Here is a 27,708-nt window from a genome sequence, read left to right as displayed (position 1 = left end):
GTATGGTAGTTTTTTCTTTATCTCTCTTTCTATTTCTCTGATATTATCTCTCTCTCTCTCTCTCTCTCTCTCTCTCTCTCTCGCATTCCTCCTCCCTTTCTCGCTCAATTCATTAGAATTTTAATAATTTATTAGATTTATTGGATTCAGAATCATTATGTGTGGTACTGGTAAAAACAATACGAAACGTACAAACCCTCGTCATACTTCAATAAAATATATGTTGTGCATTGGTTGCTGTATGCAAATATACTTTGAGTTTTAATTGGATTCGTATTGATCAATCATATAAAAAGTATACCGTAGTAGTGTAGTACGTTTGAAGATGGTTACAGTCGCCATGTAATGTGATGATCGTACAACTGTGCATCGAGGTAGAATAACACTTTGTTTGAAGCGGTCTTTTCGACTCTAGATCGTCCAGTAGATCATAGAAATCCTGAAGGGATTCATACTCAATAGATGTTTTGTTTTTCTTTACATTTGGTTTTGGAATGTGTTTTTGTCCCAATTAAAGCCTATTGATATGAGGTGCAATTTATTCATTGTATCGGAGTAAGGTCTCTGCCATTTTGTGCCTATGCTGCGCTTTTAGTTTTTTTACGAATGTTCTGGAAAGTTTCAACTGTTTTGGCCAATGGTTTGAAATAGTTTGAAATGGGCAATCGTTTGAAAAAAAAACAGCGAATAGTGTTTGATAGAATCGAATGACAAGACGTATTTCTCGAGTGGATTAGCAAACATACCTACTGCTATGTTGTATAAGTTTTCGCACACTACAACAAAAGAACAGATAAACACTGTAGAAGGCACAATTCTATTTAAAGATAAGATGTTCATTACTGGAAGATAGTCTCGTTGACGCTGTTACCACGATCGTATCGCAATACCGTGTAGAGCTGTGCACACTTAGTTAATATTTGAAGTGGGCTACCAGCATGGCGTACAATCAAGACGAGCTTGTGGCTCCGGGTTGGTTGAACGACGAGTTCTTCCGTGATGTGATGCGCGAATCAAATAACGATCCAACGATCGAGTTAATAAAGTCATGTGTTTTACGTCCGGGCACCAATAAAGGGGATCATTACGCTAGTGTCATGTTCCGCACGACCGTCACCTATCGATCCCAGCGTTCAAGTGAAGAGAAGTCGGTCAACATCATCATGAAAACGAAGCCAGAAGCTGACGGATTGAAGAAGGAGCTTTTGGATGACGATAGATTGTTTGCGATAGAAATGGAAATGTACAGCAAGGTTCTTCCGGAGATGACAAGAATGTTAAAAGAGATAGGAGAAGAGTACAAATATCCTCGGTATGTGTTAAAGTTTGTTAAGAGTGTAGTGTACATATGATATGAGCATATAATATAATTATAGATACATTTACGGTGCGTTGAAGCCCCGCACGATCCTGATTTTGGAAGATATTAGTGACCAGGGATGGGTGATGGGCGATTTCATCAGCACGTTGGACGATATGAAGCCAATAGTAAAGGATATTGCTATGTTTCACGCTGCGTCCGTGATGTTGGAAAGCGCTGTAAGTAATAATAATGTTTGAATGAGTCTAAACATGTTTTATTGTTTTATATGTCTAAACATCTCTTAATATGTGTAGGATTCTACATTTGTGGCCAGGCATAATTACTCAATCGCAGAGAAATTTATGGGCTTCAAAGGCATGATCACGAAGGGCTTTGGGGATCTGATGCACCTCACACAGACGTGTTCAGAGTTTGCACATTTTGCAAGGCCGTTAGGTCGTTTCCAGGAAAACTTGCATAAATTCTTCACTTCATTATATATCCCTTCGAAAACAATCCAAAACGTGTTGATACATGGAGATTTTCATGGTAAAAATATGCTCCATCAAGTCGATGCTGAAGGACGACACACCGATACGATACTGCTTGATTATCAGATCTGTTGCTGGACCAGTCCGGCGGTTGATTTGTACTATCTACTGGATATGATACCGACTCAAGAGGTGAAGGACAAACATCGGTCTGAGTTGATATATATGTATTATCAAAACTACAGTGATTTACTGAAGCGGCTAGGATATATGGGTAAAATACCGTCCTTGCTGGATTTGCAGATAGAGCTTCTACGATATGCTGGACTAGGTATGTTGCTGCACCGTTTTTTATTCATCGTTAGTATTTTTTTCTGAAAGAAACGTTTTGTTTGTATGAATGTTGTCTGCGTGGGGTTTTGTAATTTTTTTCAGAGATATTCCACTACGCAATGTTCAGTTCGTTTCGGTACATGGATCAAACAGCGATCGATATAGAGGCATACTTGAAGGGAGAGCTTGAAAATCCTGCTTTCAACAATCCAGAGTTCAAGAAGCTTATTCATAACGAGCTAACGCGCTTCCTACATCAAGGAACATTATCGTGAATGGATGATAATCAAGGTAAACCTCTTCAGATGCAACAATTAGTGTTGGGTCGTGAATAAAAAAGCTACTTCATATGTGATTTGATTTGAAGTACTAGTGTGCGAAGAGTGCTGCTAATTACTTTCATAATTTACAGTAAAGACCACCATTGTCACAATAGGGCCGTTCAAATGAATCTTACCCTTTGGGCTATATACTTAGGGCTATTAATGTATATTCGTAATCTTGTGTTCGTATATTGTGCGATAGAATAGAATATGACAAAATATACACTTTTATAATCTGAAGATTAGTATTGAACTCAAAATAGAGCAGGGAAAATTATCTGCTGTACAAAAAATCAATGGTAGAAATCAAGTCCAGAAATCATAATAAAATGTCTTATTGCATTAAGCTTCTGTAGGCATGTAGGGTCTTGAGACACTTGAAGACTGTCGTTCCATGACTCGGGCCTCCTTCATTGCCTCACTTATGCTGGGTATCACTGATGTTTCGGCTTTGCTCTCCTCTATCCCTCTTTATGTTCCCTCCAGCTCCTTCATATGCGTCGCCCTTTAAATATTCCTACTCATCTTTCTGCTATTGGTCGTAGGGACGCGCTACTACGTTCAATGAGTGTCTTTAATGATTCTTCCCACCACTTCTTTCACTGTTTTGTACTTATCCGCTCTTTAAATTTTACAATGTTCTATAAGTTCTAATGGCTCATTACTTTTGTTAAGATAATAAAATTAGATCTAGGTTCGTAGACTAGTACATAAGAATATGTTATACAAAGCCATACTGGCAAACATTGAAATACAACGAAATATGACACATGAAACATGGTACTATTGTTAAACAACACGTTGAATTTTTTTGGATAAAAGCTTTTTATGAGGGAAAAGATTTATACAACAAATTAGTTAATTAGTGGTAGCGATTGAAACTAACGTTTTTCGACTAAACGGCCAACGCAGGCGCATCCTGCCCTTTTATTTCCTAGCTTATCGTTTCTCTGATTCTTCCCTCTCGCTCTTGTACCTCGTGCACCAGATAGGTTGTTGGGCACTCACAAATTTTCAACAATTATATTTCTACAGCACTCAACCGTGAAGATAATTGATTCAACACGACTTGAAACAATGGTGAATGGTATTTTGAAAATTGTTTATGCTTTACGCTGACTCACGAACGATGTATAGCAGTAGAGTAAGGTTCGAGTGATTTGTTGCATTCACTCACCAACACGAGCGCAGCAGTGTAGATAAAATCGTGTGATGGTTGCTTTTCTATTTAAAGATGTGAAGTTTGTTACAGCAAGACAGTTTGGTTGACGCTGTTAAAGTAAACATATATCAACATCACGTTAACTTTTGTAAACTTGCGAATATTTAAAGTGTGTTACCAGTATGATGTACAATCAAGATGAGCTTGAGGCTCCGGGTTGGTTGAACGACGAGTTCTTGCGTGATGTGATGTGCGAATCAAATAACGATCCAACGATCGAGTTAATAAAGCCATGTGTTTTACGTCCCGGTACCAATAAAGGGGACCATTACGCTAGTGTCATGTTTCGCACGACCGTCACCTATCGATCCCAGCGTTCAAGTGAAGATGAGTCGGTCAACATCATCATGAAAACCAAGTCAGAAGCAGACGGGTTGAAGAAGGAGCTTTTGGATGACGATAGATTGTTTGCGATCGAAATTGAAATGTACAGCAAGGTTCTTCCGAAGATGACAAGAATGTTAAAAAAGATAGGAGAAGAGTACAAATATCCTCGGTATGTGTTATCGTTAATCTCAGCGGTTTTCAACCGGTGGGGAATTCCCATCCAAGGGGGAATCTTCTTTTTTTTTGGGGAGGATTTTTCAAATCCCAAATTCGCTAAATACCATGGGTTGCCTCCATCTCTCCCCCCGATCATGGACTTGTGAGTGGGGAATGAAATTTTACATGCACCCTACATGGGGCGAAAAACTGCAAAAAGGTTAAACGTTCACCACTGGTTCATGCAGAGTATAGTGAACATATGACATAAGTATATGATATCATTTTAGATACATCTACGGTGCTTTGAAGCCCCACACCATCCTGATTTTGGAAGATATTAGTGACCAGGGATGGGTGATGGGTGATTTAATCAACAATTTGGACGATATGAAGCCAATAGTAAAGGATATTGCTATGTTTCACGCTGCGTCCGTGATGTTGGAAAGCGCTGTAAGTAATAATAATGTTGTAGTGTGCCGACCTTTATTTATCTATCCTCTCATCACGTGTAGGACTCAACATTTGCTGAAAGACACGCATATTCGATGAGTGATAAGTTTATAGGCTTCGAGGGCATGATCACGAAGGGCTTTGGGGATCTCATGCATCTCACAAAGAGGTATCCGGAGTTTGCACACTTTGCAAAGCCATTGCAAAAGTTCCAGGATAATTTACGGGAGCTCTACGTATCATCATACATCCAGTCAAAAACAATCCAAAACGTGTTGATACATGGAGATTTTCATGGTAAAAATATGCTCCATCAAGTCGATGCTGAAGGACGACACACCGATACGATACTGCTTGATTATCAGATCTGTTGCTGGACCACACCGGCGGTTGATTTGTACTATCTACTGGATATGATACCGACTCAAGAGGTGAAGGACAAACATCGATCTGAGTCGATATATATGTATTATCAACAGTACAGTGATTTACTGAAGCGGCTAGGATATCTTGGGAAAATACCGTCCTTGCTGGATTTGCAGATAGAGCTGCTCCGACATTCTGGACTAGGTATGCTTCTATAGCGTTTTCATGAAGAAACGTTTGTCTTCCTTACGTTTTGTCCATCTCTATCTTTAATTTAAAAAAATGTCATTAATTTCAGAGTTGTTTCACTACGCCATTTTTAGTCCGATTCACTACATGGATCAAAATGATATTGATGTAGAGGCATGGGTGAAAGGAAATTTCGATAATCCCGTCCTCAATAATCCAGAGTTCAAGAAGCTAATGTACACCGAGCTAACGCGCTTCCTACATCAAGGAACATTACAATTCAGCTAATTCGCAACAGATTTAATGGCTTGTTGGACTGTTGCTTTATGAATGTGTTCAGGCATAGGCACGGAAGCCTTGTCAACTGGATTTTGTTTAACAAAACACGAAGGTCGTTCGTTAAGTTTGAAAAATATCTTAACATGAATTTGCTTTAAACACTTTATTGAAAATAAATGAGGCCCCGATATTTTTTTTTTTATTATCATTCTTATAATTATTGTATTTATTATTATTATCATTAGAGTGGAGCGCCGTTTATCCGGGCTCATCGGACTAGAGCTCGCCCGGATACTGGAATACCACGGAAATTGAGTCAAAGCATATTATCATTATTTTTATTATTAGTATTATTATTATTGTTATTATTATTATTATTGTTATTGTTATTGTTTTTATTATTATTATTATTATTATTATTGTGGCTGGGGCTGTCCCGTGGTACAGTCGTGAAATCGAATGATTCAATAACATACCCGTCATGGGTTCAAGCCCAGAATGGACCGTCCCCCCGTAGCAAGGATTGACTATCCGGCTACGTGGTAATGAATTAAGTTTCTAAAGCCTGTATAGGCCGGCATGTCCGCGTAGGACGTTACGCCAAATAGAAGAAGAATTATTGTGGTTATTATGATGATGATTATTATAATTTTGATGATGATTATTATTATTATTATTATTATTATTATTATTATTATTATTATAATTATTATTATTATTTTATTATTATTATTATTATTATTATTATTATTACTATTATTACTATTGTTATTATTATTTTATTTCATCATAATAATAATTATTATGATCATTATTATTATTTTTTCTGTTATTGTTATAATTCTTCTATCTTCTATTTGGCGTAACGTCCTACGCGGACATGCCGACCGATGCAGATCCACGGAAGGTCCATTCTAGGTTTGAACCCATGACGGGCATGTTATTGAGTCTTTCAAGTTGACGACTGTATTATTGGATCGCCGATACGGACATATAATAACAATAATACAAATAGTAATAATAATAACTACATCCCCGTGGGTGGAAAAGAGAAAAAAATGAAGAAAAAAAAATGTGATTAGTCGCACAGAACTCACATGTATTCTGGGAAACGAAATGATAAAGTTATAATAATGGGTGAAGTTGATTGCAAAATGTTGTCTTGATATTAGAAATATTTGACTTTTGAAATAGCTGGCGTATGAGCAGAAATCCATACCCAGAAAATTTTAGTGTTGACATACAACATAATCAGCCACTTTCCCAAACTCGATCGAACAGGAACTATAGTTGCAGTTGCCTAGATACAACCGATGCTTTTTTTCATGAGTATCTTGCTCAGTTTCGCGTACGATATGGCAAAATTTTCAAAAAAAGAATCTTGAAGATCTCTTCATCATTCATGAACCATGAAGATCTTGATCTTGAAGATCTCCTCATTCCAGATTTAATATGCGTTTAAAAAAATCAGTTCTTCGTAATGCCCAAGCCTCAAATAAAAAATAATAAAAAATAATTTTAACGGAGAATAAAATATGGTTCTTCAAAACGTTTTAAAAGTTTTACAAATTTTAAGACTGTTTAGCATCACCAAAAGACATATTAAGGTCAGGCTACATTGATCGTACTCGCAAGTGTAATTTCGATTTTCACTAGCGCATCAGGCGGCGGCTGACCGAAGCATTTTGCCAAACAATTTGGAGCAGCTCCAGAAAATATATTATTTTTCCATGTTTTTTACTTTAATTGGACTGGAAAATGTTTGTAATTGATAGATAAACATATTGTGCAAGTATTTCAGCCATTTTCGCATCAAACAACTATGACAAAACTACTTAATTTTGAGATCCGGCACGACCATTCTCTCGAGGATCAAAAAAAGCTTCCACCAGCCGCCGCCAGATGCGCTAGTGAAAATCAAAATTACACTACGGAGTACGATCAATGTAGCCCGGCCTTTAAAATTTTGTTGCTTAGCACACTCATAATCAACAATACTTTGTTTATATTTAAGTATTCTGTGAAAGACTTAGTCAATGTTTCCTGGGTATGGTCGACTGCTATTAGATATTTTGTACATTTGCTTCTTTTTAAATGCTGCCTCTAACATTAATTAAAGTGTATATTCTAGCTAATCATTTGGTCACTCACGCGTCGTGATTAACAGCCGAGGGTGAGCTTAGTAGTGCCACTACTTCTAAGAACTGTTGAAGTGCTGGCCGCATACATGATTGTTGTGCGGTAGAATACGCTCGATGGGCAAATTTGCGCACCTAATTAGATTCTGCACAGCAAACTATATTTTGAGGACAGGATAGGAATTGGATATGGGAAAATATTTATCTTATGTTTTCGAAGAAAATGTTGGTCAATAGAATATGTCTTCTGTGACCAGCGCTTGAAGGTGAAAACTAAAATAGTCAGTAACCAAATGAGAAATTGAGTGCATTAGATTCATACAAATATTCTTCCTACCAGTACATCTAATCCAAAATTGTAATCATATCGAGATCCTACACTAGGTAATCTTGACTAGGACACTACATGATGATAGGGCGAGGTCACTCTTCTTGGTTCGCGAATGCAGCGGGCATAATGCTGCTCGAATCGCAGGGATCTTCGCAGCTGGTTGGAACACGACGGAGTCGAGCAACACATTTAATAAATGTAACAATAGTGAAAATAATGATAAAAATAGTTTATGACAATAATAATACTCTTTTGCATAATATTTCTCTAACATTCTAATGATTCATTTCTACAGATGAATACGTAATTTATAGAAGACAATTTATCCAACATAACATTAAGGTATGATGTTTGTAGTATCTATGGATAGATAATGATCTCGGTAGCGATGATGATATTCCAATCGCCGTTTGTTCATAATTGTTTCTGCTTTACGCTGACGCTTGAACGATGTTTAGCAGTGGGGAGAGTTCGAGTGGTTTTGCAAACTTATCTGCTGATTTGTGGAATACGCTCACCAACACTAGAACAGCAGTGTAGATAAAAGCGTGTGATGGTTGCTTTCCTATTTAAAGATGGGAAGTTTGTTACAGCAAGACAGTTTGGTTGACGCTGTTAAAGCAAACGTATATCAACATCACGTTAACTTTTGTAAACTTGCGAATATTTAAAGTGTATTACCAGTATAATGTACAATCAAGACGAGCTTGAGGCTCCGGGTTGGTTGAACGACGAGTTCTTCCGTGATGTGATGCGCGAATCAAATAACGATCCAACGATCGAGTTAATAAAGTCATGTGTTTTACGTCCGGGCACCAATAAAGGGGACCATTACGCTAGTGTCATGTTTCGCACGACCGTCACCTATCGATCCCAGCGTTCAAATGAAGAGATGTCGGTCAACATCATCATGAAAACGAAGCCAGAAGCTGACGGATTGAAGAAAGAGCTTTTGGATGACGATGGATTGTTTGCGATTGAAATTGAAATGTACAGCAAGGTTCTTCCGGAGATGACAAGAATGTTAAAAGAGATAGGAGAAGAGTACAAATATCCTCGGTATGTGTTAAAGTTTGTTAAGAGTGTAGTGAACATATGACATAAGCATATAATATAATTATAGATACATTTACGGTGCGTTGAAGCCCCGCACGATCCTGATTTTGGAAGATATTAGTGACCAGGGATGGGTGATGGGCGATTTCATCAGCACGTTGGACGATATGAAGCCAATAGTAAAGGATATTGCTATGTTTCACGCTGCGTCCGTGATGTTGGAAAGCGCTGTAAGTAGCAATATTGTTCTAGTGTGCTGATCATTATTTATCTATCCTCTCATCACATGTAGGACTCAACATTTGCTGAAAGACACACTTATTCAATGGGGGACAAGTTTATAGGGTTTGAAGGTATGATCACCAAGGGCTTTGGGGATCTGATGCACCTCACAAAGAGGTATCCGGAGTTTGCACACTTTGCAAAGCCATTGCAAAAGTTCCAGGATAATATACGTGATCTTTACGTATCATTTTACAACCATTCGAAGACGTATCAAAACGTGTTGATACATGGAGATTTTCATAGTAAAAATATGCTGCACAAAATCGATGCTGAAGGACGACACACCGATACGATACTGCTTGATTATCAGATCTGTTGCTGGACCACACCGGCGGTTGATTTGTACTATCTACTGGATATGATACCGACTCAAGAGGTGAAGGACAAACATCGGTCTGAGTTGATATATATGTATTATCAACAGTACAGTGATTTACTGAAGCGGCTAGGATATCTTGGGAAAATACCGTCCTTGCTGGATTTGCAGATAGAGCTTCTACGGTATGCTTCGCTAGGTAAGTTACCGTACCATTTTAATTAAGATGAGGTTGTTTCTACTTGTTTGACACAGTTCACAGGATAGTAAAACATTGTCATTAATTTCAGAGCTAATCCACTACGCAATCTTTAGTTCGTTCCGCTACATGGATCAAACAGCGATCGATATTGAGGCTTTGCTTAAGGGAGAGCTAGATAATCCCGTCCTCAACAATCCAGAGTTCAAGAAGCTAATGCATACCGAGCTAACGCGCTTCCTACATCAAGGCACACTATCAAGCGTTTAGTATTTCTGTGTGCGAATGGACTGTATCTTTTACGTCAGACCATGTGATTAAAATCGTTTGATAAAGCAGTTGCTAGCAGAGCAATAATCGACTGTGCAAGTAATCGTTCGAAGCGTGCCAGAACAACCCACGATATCAGCCAGCATAGATTCGCAAAGTCATTTGTACGCGACTGTCGTGCGGTGCTGGTACAGAACGCGTGGCAGTTTTGGCTGAGATAGTGTATGGTGGCAAAGATGATAATGGGTATCTGCAATAAAATGATTGAATGATTGAGAAGTACATTTTGGGTCGTCATTTCAAGATCAATACAAAAAAAAAATGTTTTATTTCTTTTGGCTTCAAACGAAATTTTTAACCATTATGTTAGAATTACTTGTCGATCAGCTTTGCCATAGATTGCTAATAAAATTAAAGACGGAGCTTCTCTGACTTGCCGATATTACAAATGGACGATCTAACAATAGCAGTGAAAGATCAATTGATCTACGTAACCTTTGAATGTCGTGATCTTGTGGGATAGCTAAATAGTTAAAGAGGTAGAAACATTAGACAAAACATGGTAGCACAACAGCTAAATTCTACACTAAAAATATATATAATCATTGATGGAGCTGGATATGATTGTCCATTCATATAGTGATGAGTTATAGCATTGTTTTGCAGCTGCCTGTAAACCGAAATCAACCCCTGCAGGAAAAAATCCCCTTAATACGCCTGCATAACATACTTCCATTGATTTACGTGTATGTGTCACGACATGCCCTTCGTGGCACAGTGTAGGGTGTATTCTATTCGATACCAAACAGTTGATACCGTTTGGCCAGCGCATCAAACTGAACAAAGCGTTGCTGCACAACATATGATTCAATGTCGAGGTTCGACACAACCTTTTATCTCACCCCCTTTGGACCGATGGTCGCTGGTGTAAGTGCGCTCGTACGTACGACATGGGTGTATGTGTGAGGAGCAGCAGCCGACACGCCGGGCTTAGATTGGATGCGTTTATTTTGCGGGACCAGTTGTAAAGCAACATCGCGATTGATTGTGTGGGCCAGTCACAATTTCGGGCCGTTCGACCGGTTATCGCGTTGCCGCACCTGTACGAGTGAGATTATCGCCGGAGGGTTTACCGCAATCATGACGGATCCGGCGCCGGGACTGGAATGGATTGATCGGGAATATTTTACGCGCGTACTGGAAACATACCTTCATGCAGACGTTACGGTGCAGCGGTACGAACTGGCTGCCGGATGCCCGGACGGGCAGAATTTCATGAGTGCCATTGTGCGTGCTACCGTAGACTACACGCTAGCAAGTGCGGAACCGCAGGGCCGCACGGAGAAGGTGTCGTTAATTGTGAAAACGAAGTTAGCAAACCCGGAGCTTGCTGAAGGCGCGGATCAGCTCAACGTGTTCGGTATAGAGAAAACCGTATACGGACCGGTGCTGAAAGCGGTACGCGAGCTCCTGACCAGCTACGGTGATTGTACACAGTTTGCTCCGCGCTTTATCTACGAAGATGAGCACGCACTAGTTCTGGAGGATTTGGCTGTCAAGGGCTACCGGCAACCGGACCGACGGGCACGGCTAGATGAGCCCCACCTGCGGCTGGCGGTGAAGAAGTTGGCCAAATTTCACGCAGCTACAGCTGTGCTTTGGCGCAAGGTAGCGTAACAGGTTATGCGATCACCCGTCAAGTCTACGCGATCCTATGGTGGGAAAGCAACAGATGTTAATTGATCATAGTACCTAATTACAGAATCGTGACCTATTCAGCGTGCTTGCTAGTAGCAGCTTCGCCAGCGAGGGTAATCCCGTCCATCTGTTCTACGCCAACGCGATTCAGCATTGCATCGATCAGACGGAGAAGGTGCCCGAGCTGCGACGGTACACTGATGACCTTCGTTCATTTCTGGAGCACGCCATTGAAAGGGAGGCGAAAAGCTACGAACGCGACGAAACGTGCTTCACCGTGCTGAACCATGGCGATATGTGGTTGAACAATCTGCTATGGAAGTACGACACGGAAGGGACGGTTAGCGATGTGATCATGGTACACTAGCGGCATGCACTGATTCAGTTAATCTAGATGTGCAAATTCAAAAACTGCTTTTGCCTTACACTCTGCTCTAGGTGGATTACCAGGAGAGCTTCGCCGGCTCGCCCGCATTCGATCTAAACCACCTGCTGTACTCATCCGCCAATAGTGAGATCCAGCGGGCCGGGTTTGAGGAGCTGGTGCAGCTGTACACCGACGAGCTGCGAGATGCACTGCACCAATTTAAATACGACGGTCCGCTGCCGGATCTGGCACGCGTCCAGTCGGAAATGGCAACCAAACGCGACCATGGTAAGCAGTTGATTTGCATACAAAATGCGGCGCACAACAAAGCTAATCTCGGGCTCGGTTTAATTTTCTAGCGCTGATCGTAACGACGTGCATTGTGCCACCACTGATACTGGAAAACAGCGAGCTGGCCACGCCGGAGAACATGCTCGGCGATCACGAGGAGGCGATTCGCGCCCGGGAAGAGATATTCAGCAACCCAAAGTTTATTGAAATTCTTTCCATTCTGCTACCGCGTCTCATGGCGACCGGGCCCAATAAGGGTTGACACGGTTCTGTCTATGATTAAACACCCACAAGATGTGTTCCACTTGGAATCCAAGGGTATTGGCCAGTATTTCTAGACGTAGACGTTTCTTTGTGTTTAGACCATTGATTTCCGGCTGATGCATCGTGCCGTAATACACAATAAAATAAATTATGTCACGTATTTGGTTTGCATAGAGCTGCAGGCTTGGACGAAACATTGGACAGTTTCGACAAACCGTTGGAAGCAGTGTGCGTTATCAGCTTGGTGTTGTTATTATCAGTAATTCCTTCTTTCCCTTTTGCATCAGTGTATTTTAATGTGTGTTGGAGTTATGCTTTGTCATGCATGTCGTCTTCCAGTTTAAGCCGGATCAAATACTAAACCACTGTTACAGGCCCAGCGTTTGAAAGGCTTCAGACCTTACTGGATTTTGTTTATTGATAATAAAGATAGGTAGAAAAATATTTGAGACTTTCCAAATGGAGCCTAGTCCAATTTGTCCAAAAGACCCTTGCGATCGAACTGTGGCAGCAAACCGCGCAGGATAGTTTGGTATTTCTCGTTCGCCACAACCATGCGCTTAAAGTTCCGTGCCCGCTCGTCGTTGCACATCAATGCTTCGAAATCGGCATCAGCCGTATTGTCATTCATCTGTACCGGTAATGCAATGAAGGTGGAGTACACAGCTATAGTGAGGGGAAAAATGAAGAAAATCATTATAAAATGATTTTAAGTATTTCTCTACTGGTCATACCGTAGAACATTTTCCGTTGTGTTTGCTGCAGAAACTGATAGAGTGTTGGCAACCGCGCCCGATAGTGCAACCGTCGTGCGTAGTCCACCAGCTGATAGTAGTAGTACTGGAGCAGCTCATCGAAACAGTTCTGCCTGATGTCATCCCTAGCCGAGGTGTAGTAAAGGTAGCAGAAATCGATCATCGGTGTGCCGTACGTGCAGTACTGAAAATCCAGCAGAACCGCATCGATCGGATTGCCCTGTCCATCATACTTGTACAGGAAATTGTTCACCCACATGTCACCCTGCACAAACACGCACAAATCATCGCTGGCCGGATCGTTGTCAACCACGCGCTGTGAGTACTCGACAAAGTTCGGTGCCAGCTGCTGCAGCTTCTCATGATAGTACTTCCATTCCGATCCCCATTTGCCAACCTCATCCGTCAGTGCGTTAAAGATGTGCACAAACATCGGATAGAAAGCGTCTGTTTCGCGCGTCACGATGCACGTGTTGTACGGCACAAATATGTTGGGCTGCTGCTCGCGCATCTTCAGCGAGCTGGCATGCATTTTGGCCATCAGCTTGATAGCCATTTTCATGTGCACTATGTCCATGCCCTGCGTCCGGTCCACCATCCGGTAGCCTTCCGGGGTCAGATCCTTAAACACGATCACCTCACGCTTGCGATCCACTATCAGCGCGGTAGGATAAAGCTCGCCCGGCTCGCCGATCGATTTCATCAGGAGCTTCAGCTCGGGAATCACAAATTGGTACACGTCCATCTCCTTACGCTGCACGTCGTACTGGCGCAGTTTCTCGCCCGCAATTCCCTCCGTAATCATACCTTTGACAATGAAGGTGCGTGCTATTTCGTACTGTGAAGGAAATAATGTGCAAAAAATCGAAAAGTGAAGAAGGCAAAATATTGCGCCACGTCTGTTATCAGCCGGCGAGATCTTTACCTGTAGCTGGGAGTGGTACGTAACACCGATGCGAAATATGATGCTAGCATAGTTGTTCCCTTTCGGCACGGCATAGAATACATCCAGCTTGCGCACTTTGATTGATGCGTCCTTAAACGCGCAGCGCAGCATTTGCTCCACGTAAACTTCGTTTAGCCAGTCCGGTGCATCGGCGGATGCGTTCAGGCAAGCTGGTAAGGTATTTTCTGGCATTATTATTTACTTCCGACTGTTTGTCACTGGTGCTGTTAGTCACAAGAAACGGTGGCTATGTGAGTGAGCACCTGCCGCTCGGTTAGTCTTTATACCAAACGGCCACTACCATTGGAAGTGACGTCAACGTAGATCTAGTTCTGGTGTCATAAATTGTTGGTGCTGTATTTGATACATCCAGAAAGACATCATCTGCGAGGTGTGCTTCTTAGATTGGTTGAGCAATTGAAACCTGTGTGTATCGCTACTAGTGGCCAAGATGCACTGCTAGCTGAATCAATCTGAAGTACAATTTGCATCCCCGAGCTGGGATTGGTTGATGCAATTACCGGCCCAGTACTCGTACTACATAATCGCTCTAGTGACGAAAGCTCTAGTGACGTAGTGCGCTATAAATACGAGTTTATTTCTCTGTATGAGTTTAAAGAGCTATCGTTGATAAAGAATGAACAAAGCAGTTAATGCTATCCATAAATCATAGGGCATTTGCACCAAGTCGTCCGAAGTTTATTTCTAAATATTTAATATCTTGCTTAACATGAAAGCTTAAAACTATCGCCGAGTGAGGCCTCATACCTGACCAGTTTGTTTGATTTTGTTTGACGTTACGGCTAGACGTTATGCATAGACATTACGAAATGTTACGATTAATCTAAGTAACCGGCTAGATCAAACTCCTGCAACAGGGCTGGCAAAATGCTGACGTATCGTGGATTGTCAAACAGCTCTCGACGACATGTTTCGCTTCGTTCGCCCTCTCCCAAGATCAAATCCATGTCCGCATCTTCCGAACGTTCCATCATGGCAACGGGCATCTGCTGAAAGACGGCGTTGACACCTGTCGTGGACGAAGGCAGTAAAATTGTGTCATAAACTTTCTTATCTTACCCTCTAAAGTGGGAAGGTTAATGTCATGCAGTTTGTATGAGCTTACGGTGGAATCCCTTGCGAATGATTTCCACGTGGATGTCTGGCAGGCTGGGTATGGTTCCTCCGTAGTGCAGTTGCTCCAACGTTCCACGGAGCGTAGTGTGATAGAGCTAAAAGTGGTTTGAATTATTCTGAATTTCATTTTGGTTCCATCAAACCTTACCTGTACTAACTCCATGAGATGTAATTTGCGAATTTCCGGTTGCAGTGAACCGTACAGCAAGAAATTAAGATCTATCCCTGGGGAACCGTAAAAGGATAGTTGGTAATCCAGCAGCAGAACATCTTTCACTCCTGTTCCCTGCTCGAATTGAAACATCATATTGTTAACCCAGATGTCGTTATGATTAAGTACGTTAAAGCAATCGTCCCGTCGGTGGTAAACATCACATCCGTAGGGAATAATTTTGTCCCGAAGCTTGTCCAGTTTTCCCAGAATCGAGTTCCATCTTCCATCCTTGTTCCATTGCTGTACTAAACGCATCACCTGACCAACGCACCGTCGATAGTAGGGTAAGAACGTTTGCTTCTTGGGATCCTCCGAAATGCATCCTTGCATCATGAGGTCAAACAGAGTCGGTTCAGCTTCGTACACAATCCGCGAGCAGGCGTGCAGTTTGGCAAGCTTTACAATCACTAAGCGAGCATGGTCTAAATCTAATCCAAGGCGACGATCAACCATCTTAAAGCTCTGTTCGCTAACATCTTCAAACACAAGCATCTGCTTGGGTATGTTGGCGGTGGCCAAACAGAGCGGCGAAATGATCGAAACATCACCAATCGACCTTAAGAGCTTGTATATCCTGGGCATTATTTGACTGTAAATTTCTATCTCCCTAGAGTAGATACTGTTCTCCTCCATGACTTTTTGCTGTAGTTCTCCCGATGGCATCACCTGCAGGGCATGCAAAAAAGTTTTTTTTTATTGTTCTTTATTTCGATGGTTTACAAATCACCTTAAGAATTATCCTTTTCTTCACTATGTTCCCGATGTCGTACTGTACCGACACACGATACATTTCACTCGCATAATTATCTCCCTTTTTGGTGGCAAAGCTAACATCGTAGGCAATCAGCCGCTTGAAACTGGTTCCATGCTGCTCAGACAGTAGCCCCGTCAGCAGGTCGTTATTGATCCACTTGAAGTAGGCCATTTCAAGAGCACTGCAAAGTCCTGATGAGCGCAGAAAAATTCTTATACACAGCAAAACACTTCCGGCGCGATTCAGTTCCGCAGCACTTTGCCGTCCAATGACCGACTCCGTACCAACACAGTACGACTCAGATGTACTGGTGTTATCAATTATTGTTTTATTTTTTACATACTGATAGCACATTATGACTATGTATTGCAGTAATGTGTGAGGTAGGTTCGTTGATAAAAGCTTCATTCCTAAATTTTGCTAACCGATAAGCACAGCTGAGGCATTACCTAAGTGTCTAGAATCTGGCAGCGCCTTTCTGTGCCTGGGTTGATACTATTTTATTTTATTTTAAAGATGATCATCATGTATGCTAATGATAATTACAAAAAAACTAGGACAGGGCAAATGATACGATAAAAAAATTAAAACTGTTTTCAAAATATCCATGTAAAAAGCCCGTTGTTCAAAGTAAAATACGAAACTACACGCTCTAAAAGACAAAACCTATAAAAATACTTTATTTAGTACACACAAATTTTGTATAATGTTATCATTTTACGTGACGTTAGGTTAAAAAGAAAAAGAAAGGGAAATTACACCTACTAGTTCCGATTAGTGTAGAACAATGCTCGATTGTATTCGTCAAGGTTGCATTATATTATGTAATGCATTATCTCTCACTATAACATGCACGCCCGGTCCAGTATCAGCAACAACGCGAACACTCTGCTCAGTATTAATTTTAATTTCTGACGGAAAGAGCAACGCCGTGTGCAATGAGTGAAGCAAGTTGGAAAACTGCCGAATTCTTTAAGGACGTAATAGCACGCGATCTTTCCCTGGAGTGTACTGATTCGTTTACAATCACATCATTTGAAGTTGGTAAGGCGAATGAAAAAACGGCAGGATATATGTCCAATATCTACCGGGTGTTGATCGAGCTAAATTTTGACAAAGGAACTGCGAAGCCGACATCACTGTCATATATTGTGAAGGAAAAAACAGACACAGCATTCGGAAGTGGTCTGGTCGAATTGCTGTCCGTTTTTCCCAAAGAGAGTGAAGTGTACGAGAAGCTATTGCCCGCCTTTGAGCATCTCGTGCAGAACGAAGAAGAAACGGTACGATTTGGACCAAAAGTATTCAAAACAACTACCAACCCTGACACGGTAATTGTGCTGGAGGATCTTTCGCGCAGTCAGTTTCGGATGCGGGAGAAAAGTTTCGGTCTTTCTGTAACAGATGTTAAAAGGATACTTGAGAAATTGGCCAAATTTCATGCCGCATCAGTGCTTTATGTGGAGAAAAATGGAGCGTTTTCGGATGTCTTTGCTGAGGGTGTAATTTCGGAACGCACAATTGACGCACTGCGGGGACACTACGAGTCGTTATATAGTGCATTTGTACAAAGTTTGCGTGATCGTAACATCGCTGCCAAATACTTGCAGCCACTGGTAAATGCAGATCGGTTACACGCTCCTTGAGCAATGCTTATAACGTTTTTATTTATTATTTTCATACAGATCAAATTTGATGGACAATTGCTGCGTGAATGCTGTAAGGCACAGCAGGTGCATCATTCTGAGCTGAAAGTCTTAAACCATGGCGATCTGTGGCCCAACAATGTTATGTTCGGGACGGATGATCTACGGTTTGTAAGTATAATAGTAGCCACATCGAACGAGTAAGAGGTAGTCTTTATTTGTGTATTTCTACTCCTCAGCTGGATTTTCAAACTGCATCGTATGGGTCGCCTGCAGCAGATTTGCTGTACTTCTTTGCCACATCCGCTACGGAACTGATGTGTGATTCGTTGGAGGAGCTGTTGCAATACTACCATGAACATTTGGTAAAAATATTACAACAGCTGCAGTACTGTAAATCGATTCCAACGTACACGGAGTTGCTTGATCAGATGAGGCGTCGCAGTGTACTGTTGCTGCCGCCTCTATCGGAAGCATTAGCAATTACGATGACTGGTTTGACGGAGCCATCGGATATGGAAATGATAACATCCGAGCAACCGGAAGGCGTTGCGCTACGGAAACTTGTGTACAACAATCCGGCATACGTCGCACTGATTGATCGGCTGCTTCCCAAGCTTTATGAATTACGGTTGTTGAAATGAGCTACAATTTTTTTTTAAACTTAATGGAAGTGAAATAAACTTGTGTCAAACTCGCAATATTTAAATATTATAGAACTGCATTTGTTTTTATCTTAAAGAATTTCAATGGTTTTATAAATGTATACTAAAAATTTGTAAAGTACTTGCAATAAAAATTCGGAAAAGGTTGAAGTTGCACAAGGTGCCTGAAATTCAAGAAATATGTTTATTGGAATTTGAATACTTTTCAAATTTCAATTTAAAATGGGGTTTTGCATTTATCTCTCTTGGTTTATTTTTTTCTCTTAGCCTTGTCAAAAAAAATATACTTGATAAAGGCTTTGATGTATTAAAAAACATATTCCATAAATTCATTTTAAATGTTTCTAACTTGTTTGTAGCTCAGCTTTTATGTCCATAGTTCTACAGCTTGTTTTCCATTACCCAGTTTGTTTTACATTACAGGGTTTCCCACGATTTATTCACCATATGTCATAGATTTATGGATCGTTGTAACAATTTATTTATTATTAATTTTATATTGGAATCGACCTGCAATACAAATTATTTAAAAAAAAATCTGGGTAAAACCCAATGTATCGTTGCAACAAACCAAAAAAATGGAATCATCTAAAAAAAATCGAAAACCAACCCTGTATCACCCATAGGCTGCGATAGGTATATATTGTATAGCAATACTCAAATAACTTAATCCAATATCTTCGGGGAGCTTAATAGTAAAATTCTATACATTTTCGATCGATATCGATTTTGTTCCAAGACATCACCCTGCAATAACCCAGGGTGATCCAGGGTCCATTTTATATCTTTCTTGCGAGGAAATGTTTCTTCTTGTGAGAAAATCTGTGCAACTGAATGGTATTTTACATATTTATTCTTATGAAATCGGATTTTTTTAATTCAGGAGGAAGAAAACAGGAATATATAAAACTGAAATTATCTTTTTTGTTTCATGGAAATAGTAGAGCGAATTATCGTAGCGAATTATGTTGGTTCCGGACCTTCTGGAGTTCTCTATGTATCTTTTTTTACAAATTAATTCCATTAGTGTTCATTTGAATCGTTTAATCATTGATCTCGCTTGCTATTAGCGGCAAGTGGTGTCAGCAAACCTCGCGATCGGAAATATGGCAAAAGATCCTTCAGCTGCTCCTTGTAGCGCTCATTATTGAAAAGAAGCTTCTGAAACCTTTGTCCCACTTCCGTCTGTACGATGGCCGCTTCCTGCGATGCATCGTCTGTGTCGTCTACCAGCACGTACGGTAAATCGATCACGACAGTCTTGATGGCAAAAGTCAAACGATCATTAAAATCAAGGTGAAGCTGCCGAAGCGTCGGCAGTGGTTTCCCGTACCCGAGCAGCACCAGGTTGTGCACCAAGCGTTCCTGATAGTAGCGTAAAAAGTAAGCTTGCTTGGAGAGCTTCAAATCAGCCCGTGCGGAGGAGAACAGGAAGTGAATCAGATCGAACACGGGCGAGCCCCAGGACGGAAATTGAAAGTCGATCAGTGCCATACGATCGACGGACCCATCGTAGTCGTTGTATGCGAACAGCATATTGTTAAGCCAGGCGTCGCCATGATTGAGTACATTGAAACCATCCGGATTGAGGGTCCACGTGTCCACAAGCAGCTGGTAGATCTGTTTTGCAACGGTTTCCAAATCGTCTACAAATTCGCCCGCAAAATCCCACTCTCTCATATATCCAAACAAACTGTCCAGCGAAGGGGCAAACATGTGATCGGTTTTTGCTGCCATCTGCCGGTCGGCGGACGATGCGGTGAGTATCGCGGGTAGCGTTTTGCCCGATTCGCTATAGACCGCTGAAGCAGCGTGGAACTGGGCCAGATGATTAAGTGCAACCTCCAAGTGAGCCTGGTCTAAGCAATCCTGTCTGATAGCCATACGGTATCCGGAGATTGTTAAATCTTCCAGCACGATCACCTCCACCGGTAAACCGACGCGTGGTTTGTAGTACCGTGGTCCTAGCTTCACCGATACTCCCTTGCTACGGTAAAGTGCTTCAAAGGCGGGAATTAGGTGCTCGTACAGGTAAAGCTCTCGCACGTACACCTCCTTATCTAGGGAGTAGGATGCGGCAATTCCCTTTGGTGGCGCTTTGACGATAAGCGAGAGTGTTTCCTCCACGCCAGCATCCTTCCATAGCAGCTCCACCTTGACCGAGTATAGGGCTGCAGCGTAACTGTCACCCTTCTTCGCTGCGTTCTTCGTGTATACGCTGCGGACAGTTCGCTTATCACCAGGTGCAGTGCCAAACTTAGCGTCAACAATGTGTTCTACGAACTCGCGATCCAACCAGAGGGGCAACTCTAGCGAAGGATCACAGTCGATACGTGCTGGGCGCTGTGTTCCGATTTGCAGCAAATCGTGCACACCCATGTCGAAGAAATACTCCATCAGTTGCTCCATCTGCCGCACATACACCGGATTGGTGTACATTTTCAGCTTGAAGGATTCGCCCGCCGCGCCCTGATCCAGCATCAAATCCATCGAGGCGTCGTCCGTTTTCTCCATCAAGCAGATGGGTAGTATGGAAAAGCAAATCATGTATCCGAACAGATGGTGTGAGATGATGTCCGAGTGGAGCTCCTTCAGCAGCGGCACGGTACCAGTGTACCCGAGAAACTTCAGACTGTCGACGAGATGCTCGTGGTAGTACTGCACCATGTAGTTCAGCTGCGACAGCTTGAAATCTCCATTGACCGAGGTGAACATGAAATAGATCAGATCGATTGCAGGGGAAGCCCAGAAGCAAAGCTGATAGTCGATCTGGAATATGACAAGCAAACAATAAGTCAACGCCTTGCTCTTCTTCCAAGCGTTTTTTTTTGCAAGAGCATCGCAATCTTACCAACAAGATATCGTTCACCGTGCTGTCCTCATTGTATTGGAACAGAATGTTATTGCACCACATATCGCCATGATTCAGCACGTTGAATCCCTTCCGATTGGCGCGGGTTACGCGAATCAGCGAGTCAAACAAATCCATGCCCCAATGTTGCTGTAAAGGAGGGAAGCACACGTCACCAAGCTGCGCAAACAGTAGTAAAACAAACCAATCTTCGCCAAACTAATACGCACCATCACGCTGGCGCAATGTTGCGCCTTTTCCGACCAGCAGCGCATAATTTTCTGGAAGAAATCGGCCTGTCCCTTCTGAAACTGCTCGCTCATCGCGCGCCCCTTCTCGGTGAACATGCCCTCCCGGAACAGCTCCCCGTACGGGCCGCGATGATCCTCCAGCACGACCGACGCGGCATGAAACTGCGCCATTCGGCGCAGTACCAGGCGCGTATGCTCCATGTCCAGTCCCTGCCGCCGGTTGGCCATCGTAAACTGGCGTTCGCGCAAATCTTCCAGCACTATCACATCGGTCGGTTCGGTGCTGTGCTTGAGACAGCGCGGACCAAAGTGCACGCTGGTTCGGCCCGCCTCATGGTACAGCTGCTCCAGGCGGGGCAGCACGTTCGTGTACATGGCGATCTCTTTCGGGAACAGGTTCATCAGCTTCACCATTTCATCTGTCAGCGAAAGCTTTGGCAGTGCCTTCACAATCAGCGAAATGTCCATCGGCGCGCCGTCGGTATTGTGCAGACGGACCGAAACGCGCACGCGGTACAGAATGGAGGCATAATTATCACCCGCCTCCGTTGCGCGCCGAACGTCCAGGTCGGTGATCGTAAAATCAGTGGCCGGTTTGCCCAGCTTCACCACTATCGCATCGACAAAGTACTCTTTTGTCATCCATTCCGGAACACTCACCGCAGCACTGGCAGATGATGTCATTGTACACTGACAGCTTATATTTGTATAGTTTTTAATACCTGCACTTGTACACTACACAACCGACTGGGAAAGGTTTGGTCCGTTTGCTTTGAGAGACCATTAAATACTGACTCACGATCAAAGCCCGGTGGCGCGAGACTTGAAAATGGTACCGTGTGAAAGTGTGCGTAAAAGTTATCTTTTCTAAACCCGCCCAGATAGTCTAATGAGTGGACCGAACCGACCGACGACCATCGTACAGGATGGCGGTTTCGTTCGAGCCTACCACGATAAAGGGTTTCTGCACGATATGGGGATACCCCTTTGGTGGTAATCTTTACCCCACCCTCAAGTACACCGACTCTGCGTGGAACATTTGAACGAACGCTCGCCCCAATACGAGAGCAGCAGGTCGGTTTTTTGAGGGTCTCGCGCATGACGGAAACGCAGCCAGTGTCGTGTGGCATCGATTTCATCAAACTTTGTTATTATTGCTCGTAAACATATACATTGCGACCCCCATCCGAGATCGAAGGGAGGATAGGGGGGGGGGGGGGGGGGTTTAGAGCAACAGCACAGACACACACACACGCCCACCCGGCCGCCATGCGTACGGATTTCTCACGCAATCTTTACCGTTTGTTTTGTGAGGTCTTCTGTTTAGACGGTTGCTGGCGCGAATTCCGTTCCAATCACAATTGTGGCCTTTTTTGGAGGTGGACAAATGATAAGAATTTTGCGAGCACAAATGCCTTTTAGGGGAACGTTTGATAAGCACAAGGTTGCACATTTACGATGCGGGGGGCGCGCGCGCATTGTCTGCAATGGCGCGCGACTATGATAGAGGCGCGTTGCCAATAGGTACAGGCGGAAGATATAATGTGTAGCCTAATTACGTCATTTGTATAGGAAATCAACGGAGATGATTGGGATGAATGGGGTGAAGCACGGTTGAAATTGAAAGTCATGCTGACGACGGTGTTTGCACGCATCGGTTGTGTTAAAAAACGGTTGCGTATGTCCGCTACATTGCGGTTTGACCATTAGTTATTTAAAACGCATAAACCAAAAACCAAAAACAGTCACGCTAACAAAAAGACATACTTTTTTATATAAACTACTATGTAATAGACATTGGTTTATTTACTCCTTGTGTTTACATTGCTTCCTCTACTCTCTACAGATTTCTAATTTACAAACTGCCTTTACGTGGCACTCCCCGGTTGCGGAAGTAAGGCAGCAAGACCTTCAGTTGCGTTTTCAGCTCCTCATTGTCAAACATCTGCTTCTGGAAGCGTTGTCCAGCCTCGGTCGAGCCTTCAACAACAGCGTCCAGCGAAGCATCTTCCACGTTCGGAACGAGCGCGAACGGCAGTGCCAACAGGGCGCTCACCAAACCACACATTAGCAGATCGTTAAAGTCGACCAGCAGCTGCTGCAGCGTTGGGATGCGCTTCCGGTACCCGAGCAGCACCAGACTGTCCGCCAACTTTTCCTGATAGTAGCGCAGGAAGTAGTTCAGATGGGTAAGCTTCAGGTCCGCCCGAACGGAGGAGAACAGGAAGCTGTGCAAATCGACCATCGGCGAGGCCCAGCAGCACATTTGAAAGTCGAGCAGCGTAACGCCGGTGGCCGTCGGTGCGTCTGTGGCACCGGATGCGTAGCTAAACATCACATTGTTCACCCACAGATCGCCGTGATTTAGCACATTGAAACGATCCTCCCGTGGGGTGATAATGGTGGCCAGCTGATCGAACGCGTCCTTTGCCGCTGCCTTCAGATCGGTGTAGTGGTCGGGCGTCAAAAAGTCCCAGTCCGCCATAAACTCGACCAAACTGTCCAGCATGGGTTGGAACAGTTCCTTGCCCATCGTTTTGAGACTTTCAATCACCTTCGGCCCGCTGAAGTCGCCCGAAAGGGTGTTACCTTGCTCGACAAACACCGCCGAGCTGGCGTGCAGTTTGGCCAGCTGTTCTAGCACCAGCTCGGTATGGTGCTGATCCAACCCCGCACGACGGTCCGCCATGCGGTAGTTGCCGTTGTGTGCCAGATCCTCTAGCACCATCACGTCCGCCGGAATGGCTTCGCACACCTTCAAGCAACGTGGGCTGAAGCGTACGGTCTCGCCCTTATCGTGGTACAGTCGCTCGAACGCAGGCAACAACTCCCGGTACATCTGTATCTCGCGAGTCGAGAAGGCTAGGTACGCCGTATGTTCCGCCAGCACACCCTTCGGCGGTGCTTTTACAATCGTCGAGAAGCTCTCCACCACCCCAGTGCCTTGGGTAAGTACGTCGACCTTGGCGCGGTACAGCATCGATGCGTAGTTATCGCCCTTGCTGGTCGCAAGTGCCACGCGTACGTTACGGATGTGTCGTCGCTCGCCGGCCGGGCACGGTCCAAGCTTAGCCGCTACTACGTCGTCGAAAAATCGTCGATCCAGCCACAGCGGCAGGTGGAGTGCGTGATCGCACTCGATCTCGGCCGGACGCTGGCTGCCCAGCTGGTTGATGTCGAATGCGCCGGAGTTGTAGAAGTACTCCAGGATCGGAGCCATCTGCTCGACGTACGCCGGTCCGTTGTACATCTTCTGCTTGAAAGCGGTTCCGGCGTCGCCCTGGTCCAGCATCAGATCGATCGAGGCATTCTCCGTCTTCTCCATCACGCAGATGGGAAACACGGAAAAGGCCGTACTGAGTCCGTACAGCTGCCGCTCGGTGAAATCCGAGTGTAGGTCTTGGAGTGAGGGACGCGCACCGCCGTACTGGAGCAGGGTCAAGTTCTCGGTTAACTGCTCGTAATAGTAACAGATCAAGTGGTCTAGCTCGCGCAGTTTCAGGTTGGCGCGCACCGAGGAAAAGATGAAATAGTGAAGGTCAATTACCGGGGAGCCCCACATGCACATCTGGAAGTCAACCTGCAATCAAGGGTAGTGTGTGTGTGTGTGTGTGTGGGTATAGTTGCGGGATTAGATAAACCGTTCGGAATTGGCCAATGTCGGATCGTTCAAGTTCGTTAAGGGTTCCTCTTCCTACTTACGAGCGTTATTTCTTTGATCTTGCTGCTGCCGTCGTACTGGAACATCATGTTGTTACACCACATGTCACCGTGGTTTAGCACGTTAAACTTGGCCGGGTCAGGTTTCGTGATGCGTAACATCGCATCAAACATGTCCATGCCCCAACCTTTCTGAAAACACAGAGCGAGAGTGAGAGAGGGGAAAAGATAGAGCAAAGTACCACAAAATTAGTTCCACAAATTGCACACTGCATGATGGGATGCATTTAGAAAAAAAGTCCTTATGACATCAAATGATCGTACGATTTGTTATTGTTTGCACAGGGTTGTGAAGTCATTGCGTTGGTTGCCTTCTTCCTACTCACCATAAGCTCTGCGTATAGCTTCCCATTGTTTGGCCATTTGCACATCACGTCGTACATGAATCGGTCATGCTGTGCCTGGAATTGCTCGAACATGGCACGGTTCTTTTCCGCGTACATTCCCTCCTTAAACTTCGCATCGTACGGTCCATTCCGCTCGTAGTAAACGGCAGAGGCCGCATGGAACTGGGCCAACCGTCGCAGCAACGTGTGACAGTGCTCGAGATCGAGCCCCTTCTGGCGCTCGGCCATTTGAAAGTCGCGATCCTTCAAATCCTCCATTACGATAATGTCCGTCGGCTCGGTGCAGTGCTTTAGGCAGCGTGGACCAAAGGCAACGTTTACCCCTCGCTCACTGTACAGTGCCTCAAAGGCGGGCAATATTTCCGTGTACACGGCCATCTCCTTCGGGAAGACGTTCATCGACGTGATCATTTCCTCGGAGAGGCCCAACTGCGGCAGCGCCTTCACGATAAGCGAAACGATCTTCGGATCCTGCTCGGCGTTCAGCAGCACCGTCAGCTTCACGCGGTACATGATCGAGACAAAGTTGTCACCGGCTTCCGTAGCCGGTCGAACGTCCAAATGCTCGATGCTGAATTCACTTAGCGTAATGTTGAACGCTTTGGCGATCGCATCAATAAAAAAACTGCTCGTCATCCATTCCGGAATTGAGACGGGTTTCGATGACGCCATCGTTGAGCCGTGTACCGACAATATTAGATGCTGGGACAGAACGAAGGGTGGTTGCGTTCACAAACGGGAAATCTCTTCAAAACACCGAACCGTTCTAGTCGGATGCTCGCGCATTACTAATTTCAAGCGAGCTGTTTACGCGTGGTGTTGAGTCGCGCGCTCCCCCACCCTGCGAGATACGTTATCTATTTGGTGGAGTGGCGGCATTGAAATCGGGAGCTGATTTTTTTTCGTTTTCTTGTTAAGGCTTGGTTTTACTTAGTTTTAAGTAATAAGATATCTGTTGACAATATGTAACATGCATATAATAACGTTTATTATTTTTATTCAAGTATAGCTGCGGCGATTGAAAGGACGCTAGGGGGATTCGAAATTGCTATTTACAGCTAAGATTAGCAATCATGGATTACCCTACCGGGGGCCAAAACCTTGACCGCCTAAAAAATGGAAATAGTTCAATTGTACTAACGACACAACTATAGGGGTTGCAGAAGCATGGCAATAGTACACTTCCTCTTTTGTCTATTTTTGGCTGATAAATATCAAAACATGTATGCAGCTATTAAAACTATATTATCTGTAGTCCTATCCGATAATTTGAACCTGTAATTATGCTGTATGTTTTACAAGGGATACAATCTTAAGCTATAGGTATACTATAAACACTGACGCGGGGTTCGATGTGCAATCTCCTATCTCTGAGGTGCTCCGACTTCTGCAATGCAGGTTTAGTATAATTTCAAACTCGCCGAACTGACTAGTTTTTCTGTGGCTGTGAATTGTTTTAATGTTGTGCATTGTAAGCAGTGTTGTTCTTTTCATCAAACTGCAATTCATTGCTTTTAAAACCATGTAAGACCAAAGTATCACACATATGACATCATCGATATACCGCGCAAATCAGTTAAAGGAGATCAAGCGGTTTATGCTCCCGACAGCGGTTGTTTTTTTTTAATCATAGCCTTTTTTTATGAGGTAGCCTATTTCTTAACTGCATCTTCCCAACTCAGGAAGGGTATGATGTCCGGCAGGACCTGCTTCACCTTACGCTTCCATCGAGCTTGGGATCGCTTGTCGATCGCATTAGCACGTG

The 27,708-nt window shown here is 43.5% G+C and overlaps 6 protein-coding genes across 7 annotated transcripts; 3 read left to right on the top strand and 3 right to left on the bottom strand.

Annotated features, from left to right (window-relative positions):
• Positions 1-749: 749 nt before the first annotated feature.
• On the top strand, positions 750-5,646 carry LOC121602444. The gene is made up of 8 exons (XM_041931207.1): positions 750-1,312; positions 1,377-1,539; positions 1,618-2,125; positions 2,230-2,398; positions 3,794-4,168; positions 4,446-4,608; positions 4,671-5,178; positions 5,273-5,646. The coding sequence occupies exons 1-8, from the start codon at positions 939-941 to the stop codon at positions 5,449-5,451; spliced, it is 2,439 nt and encodes an 812-aa protein (XP_041787141.1). The 5' UTR covers positions 750-938; the 3' UTR covers positions 5,452-5,646.
• Positions 5,647-7,388: 1,742 nt separating this feature from the next.
• Positions 7,389-12,927, top strand: LOC121602442. Its single transcript, XM_041931206.1, has 8 exons — positions 7,389-8,970; positions 9,035-9,197; positions 9,260-9,767; positions 9,859-10,029; positions 11,011-11,705; positions 11,800-12,093; positions 12,174-12,390; positions 12,462-12,927. The coding sequence occupies exons 1-8, from the start codon at positions 8,600-8,602 to the stop codon at positions 12,653-12,655; spliced, it is 2,613 nt and encodes an 870-aa protein (XP_041787140.1). The 5' UTR covers positions 7,389-8,599; the 3' UTR covers positions 12,656-12,927.
• Positions 12,928-13,020: 93 nt separating this feature from the next.
• On the bottom strand, positions 13,021-22,681 carry LOC121602448. Its single transcript, XM_041931210.1, has 10 exons — positions 21,856-22,681; positions 21,626-21,775; positions 19,830-21,543; positions 16,437-16,654; positions 15,644-16,375; positions 15,485-15,590; positions 15,212-15,388; positions 14,338-14,552; positions 13,392-14,250; positions 13,021-13,323 (listed from the first exon to the last, which is right to left on the bottom strand). Exons 1-10 carry the CDS (start codon positions 22,558-22,560, stop codon positions 13,124-13,126), a joined length of 5,076 nt encoding a protein of 1,691 aa, XP_041787144.1. The 5' UTR covers positions 22,561-22,681; the 3' UTR covers positions 13,021-13,123.
• Positions 15,047-16,886, bottom strand: LOC121602439. The gene is made up of 4 exons (XM_041931201.1): positions 16,437-16,886; positions 15,644-16,375; positions 15,485-15,590; positions 15,047-15,388 (listed from the first exon to the last, which is right to left on the bottom strand). The coding sequence occupies exons 1-4, from the start codon at positions 16,869-16,871 to the stop codon at positions 15,198-15,200; spliced, it is 1,464 nt and encodes a 487-aa protein (XP_041787135.1). The 5' UTR covers positions 16,872-16,886; the 3' UTR covers positions 15,047-15,197.
• Positions 17,361-18,818, top strand: LOC121602441. 2 transcript variants are annotated; one of them, XM_041931205.1, is made up of 4 exons: positions 17,361-17,507; positions 17,583-18,079; positions 18,149-18,280; positions 18,349-18,818. In XM_041931205.1, the coding sequence occupies exons 1-4, from the start codon at positions 17,402-17,404 to the stop codon at positions 18,751-18,753; spliced, it is 1,140 nt and encodes a 379-aa protein (XP_041787139.1). In that variant the 5' UTR covers positions 17,361-17,401; the 3' UTR covers positions 18,754-18,818. The 2 variants fall into 2 exon arrangements, with proteins under 2 accessions (XP_041787139.1, XP_041787138.1); XM_041931204.1 differs by having other exon boundaries at positions 17,362-18,079.
• Positions 22,682-23,657: 976 nt separating the features above from the next.
• Positions 23,658-26,720, bottom strand: LOC121602447. The gene is made up of 3 exons (XM_041931209.1): positions 25,923-26,720; positions 25,579-25,728; positions 23,658-25,456 (listed from the first exon to the last, which is right to left on the bottom strand). The coding sequence occupies exons 1-3, from the start codon at positions 26,613-26,615 to the stop codon at positions 23,732-23,734; spliced, it is 2,568 nt and encodes an 855-aa protein (XP_041787143.1). The 5' UTR covers positions 26,616-26,720; the 3' UTR covers positions 23,658-23,731.
• Between the last annotated feature and the right edge of the window lie 988 nt (positions 26,721-27,708).

This window comes from Anopheles merus, unplaced genomic scaffold, assembly GCF_017562075.2.
Source record: "Anopheles merus strain MAF unplaced genomic scaffold, AmerM5.1 LNR4000456, whole genome shotgun sequence".
Classification (NCBI taxonomy): domain Eukaryota; kingdom Metazoa; phylum Arthropoda; class Insecta; order Diptera; family Culicidae; genus Anopheles; species Anopheles merus.
This window is presented reverse-complemented; position numbering and strand designations above follow the sequence as displayed.

Coding starts and splice junctions, on each gene's coding strand:
- LOC121602442 (XM_041931206.1), top strand. CDS start 8,600: ATGTACAATCAAGACGAGCTTGAGGCTCCGGGTTGGTTGAACGACGAG. Junction 10,030..11,010: donor ACATCAAGGCACACTATCAA/GCGTTTAGTATT, acceptor TGTGAGGAGCAG/CAGCCGACACGCCGGGCTTA. Junction 11,706..11,799: donor CAGCTGTGCTTTGGCGCAAG/GTAGCGTAACAG, acceptor ACCTAATTACAG/AATCGTGACCTATTCAGCGT.
- LOC121602444 (XM_041931207.1), top strand. CDS start 939: ATGGCGTACAATCAAGACGAGCTTGTGGCTCCGGGTTGGTTGAACGAC. Junction 4,169..4,445: donor GAAGAGTACAAATATCCTCG/GTATGTGTTATC, acceptor ATATCATTTTAG/ATACATCTACGGTGCTTTGA. Junction 4,609..4,670: donor CCGTGATGTTGGAAAGCGCT/GTAAGTAATAAT, acceptor CATCACGTGTAG/GACTCAACATTTGCTGAAAG.
- LOC121602439 (XM_041931201.1), bottom strand. CDS start 16,871: ATGAAGCTTTTATCAACGAACCTACCTCACACATTACTGCAATACATA. Junction 15,591..15,643: donor ATCTCATGGAGTTAGTACAG/GTAAGGTTTGAT, acceptor AACCACTTTTAG/CTCTATCACACTACGCTCCG. Junction 15,389..15,484: donor CATTCGCAAGGGATTCCACC/GTAAGCTCATAC, acceptor CGTCCACGACAG/GTGTCAACGCCGTCTTTCAG.
- LOC121602441 (XM_041931204.1), top strand. CDS start 17,402: ATGAGTGAAGCAAGTTGGAAAACTGCCGAATTCTTTAAGGACGTAATA. Junction 18,080..18,148: donor CCAAATACTTGCAGCCACTG/GTAAATGCAGAT, acceptor ATTTTCATACAG/ATCAAATTTGATGGACAATT. Junction 18,281..18,348: donor GGACGGATGATCTACGGTTT/GTAAGTATAATA, acceptor TCTACTCCTCAG/CTGGATTTTCAAACTGCATC.
- LOC121602447 (XM_041931209.1), bottom strand. CDS start 26,615: ATGGCGTCATCGAAACCCGTCTCAATTCCGGAATGGATGACGAGCAGT. Junction 25,729..25,922: donor AGCTATACGCAGAGCTTATG/GTGAGTAGGAAG, acceptor CTGTGTTTTCAG/AAAGGTTGGGGCATGGACAT. Junction 25,457..25,578: donor AGATCAAAGAAATAACGCTC/GTAAGTAGGAAG, acceptor CCTTGATTGCAG/GTTGACTTCCAGATGTGCAT.
- LOC121602448 (XM_041931210.1), bottom strand. CDS start 22,560: ATGACATCATCTGCCAGTGCTGCGGTGAGTGTTCCGGAATGGATGACA. Junction 21,544..21,625: donor CGGTGAACGATATCTTGTTG/GTAAGATTGCGA, acceptor GTCATATTCCAG/ATCGACTATCAGCTTTGCTT. Junction 13,324..13,391: donor ACAACGGAAAATGTTCTACG/GTATGACCAGTA, acceptor CCCTCACTATAG/CTGTGTACTCCACCTTCATT.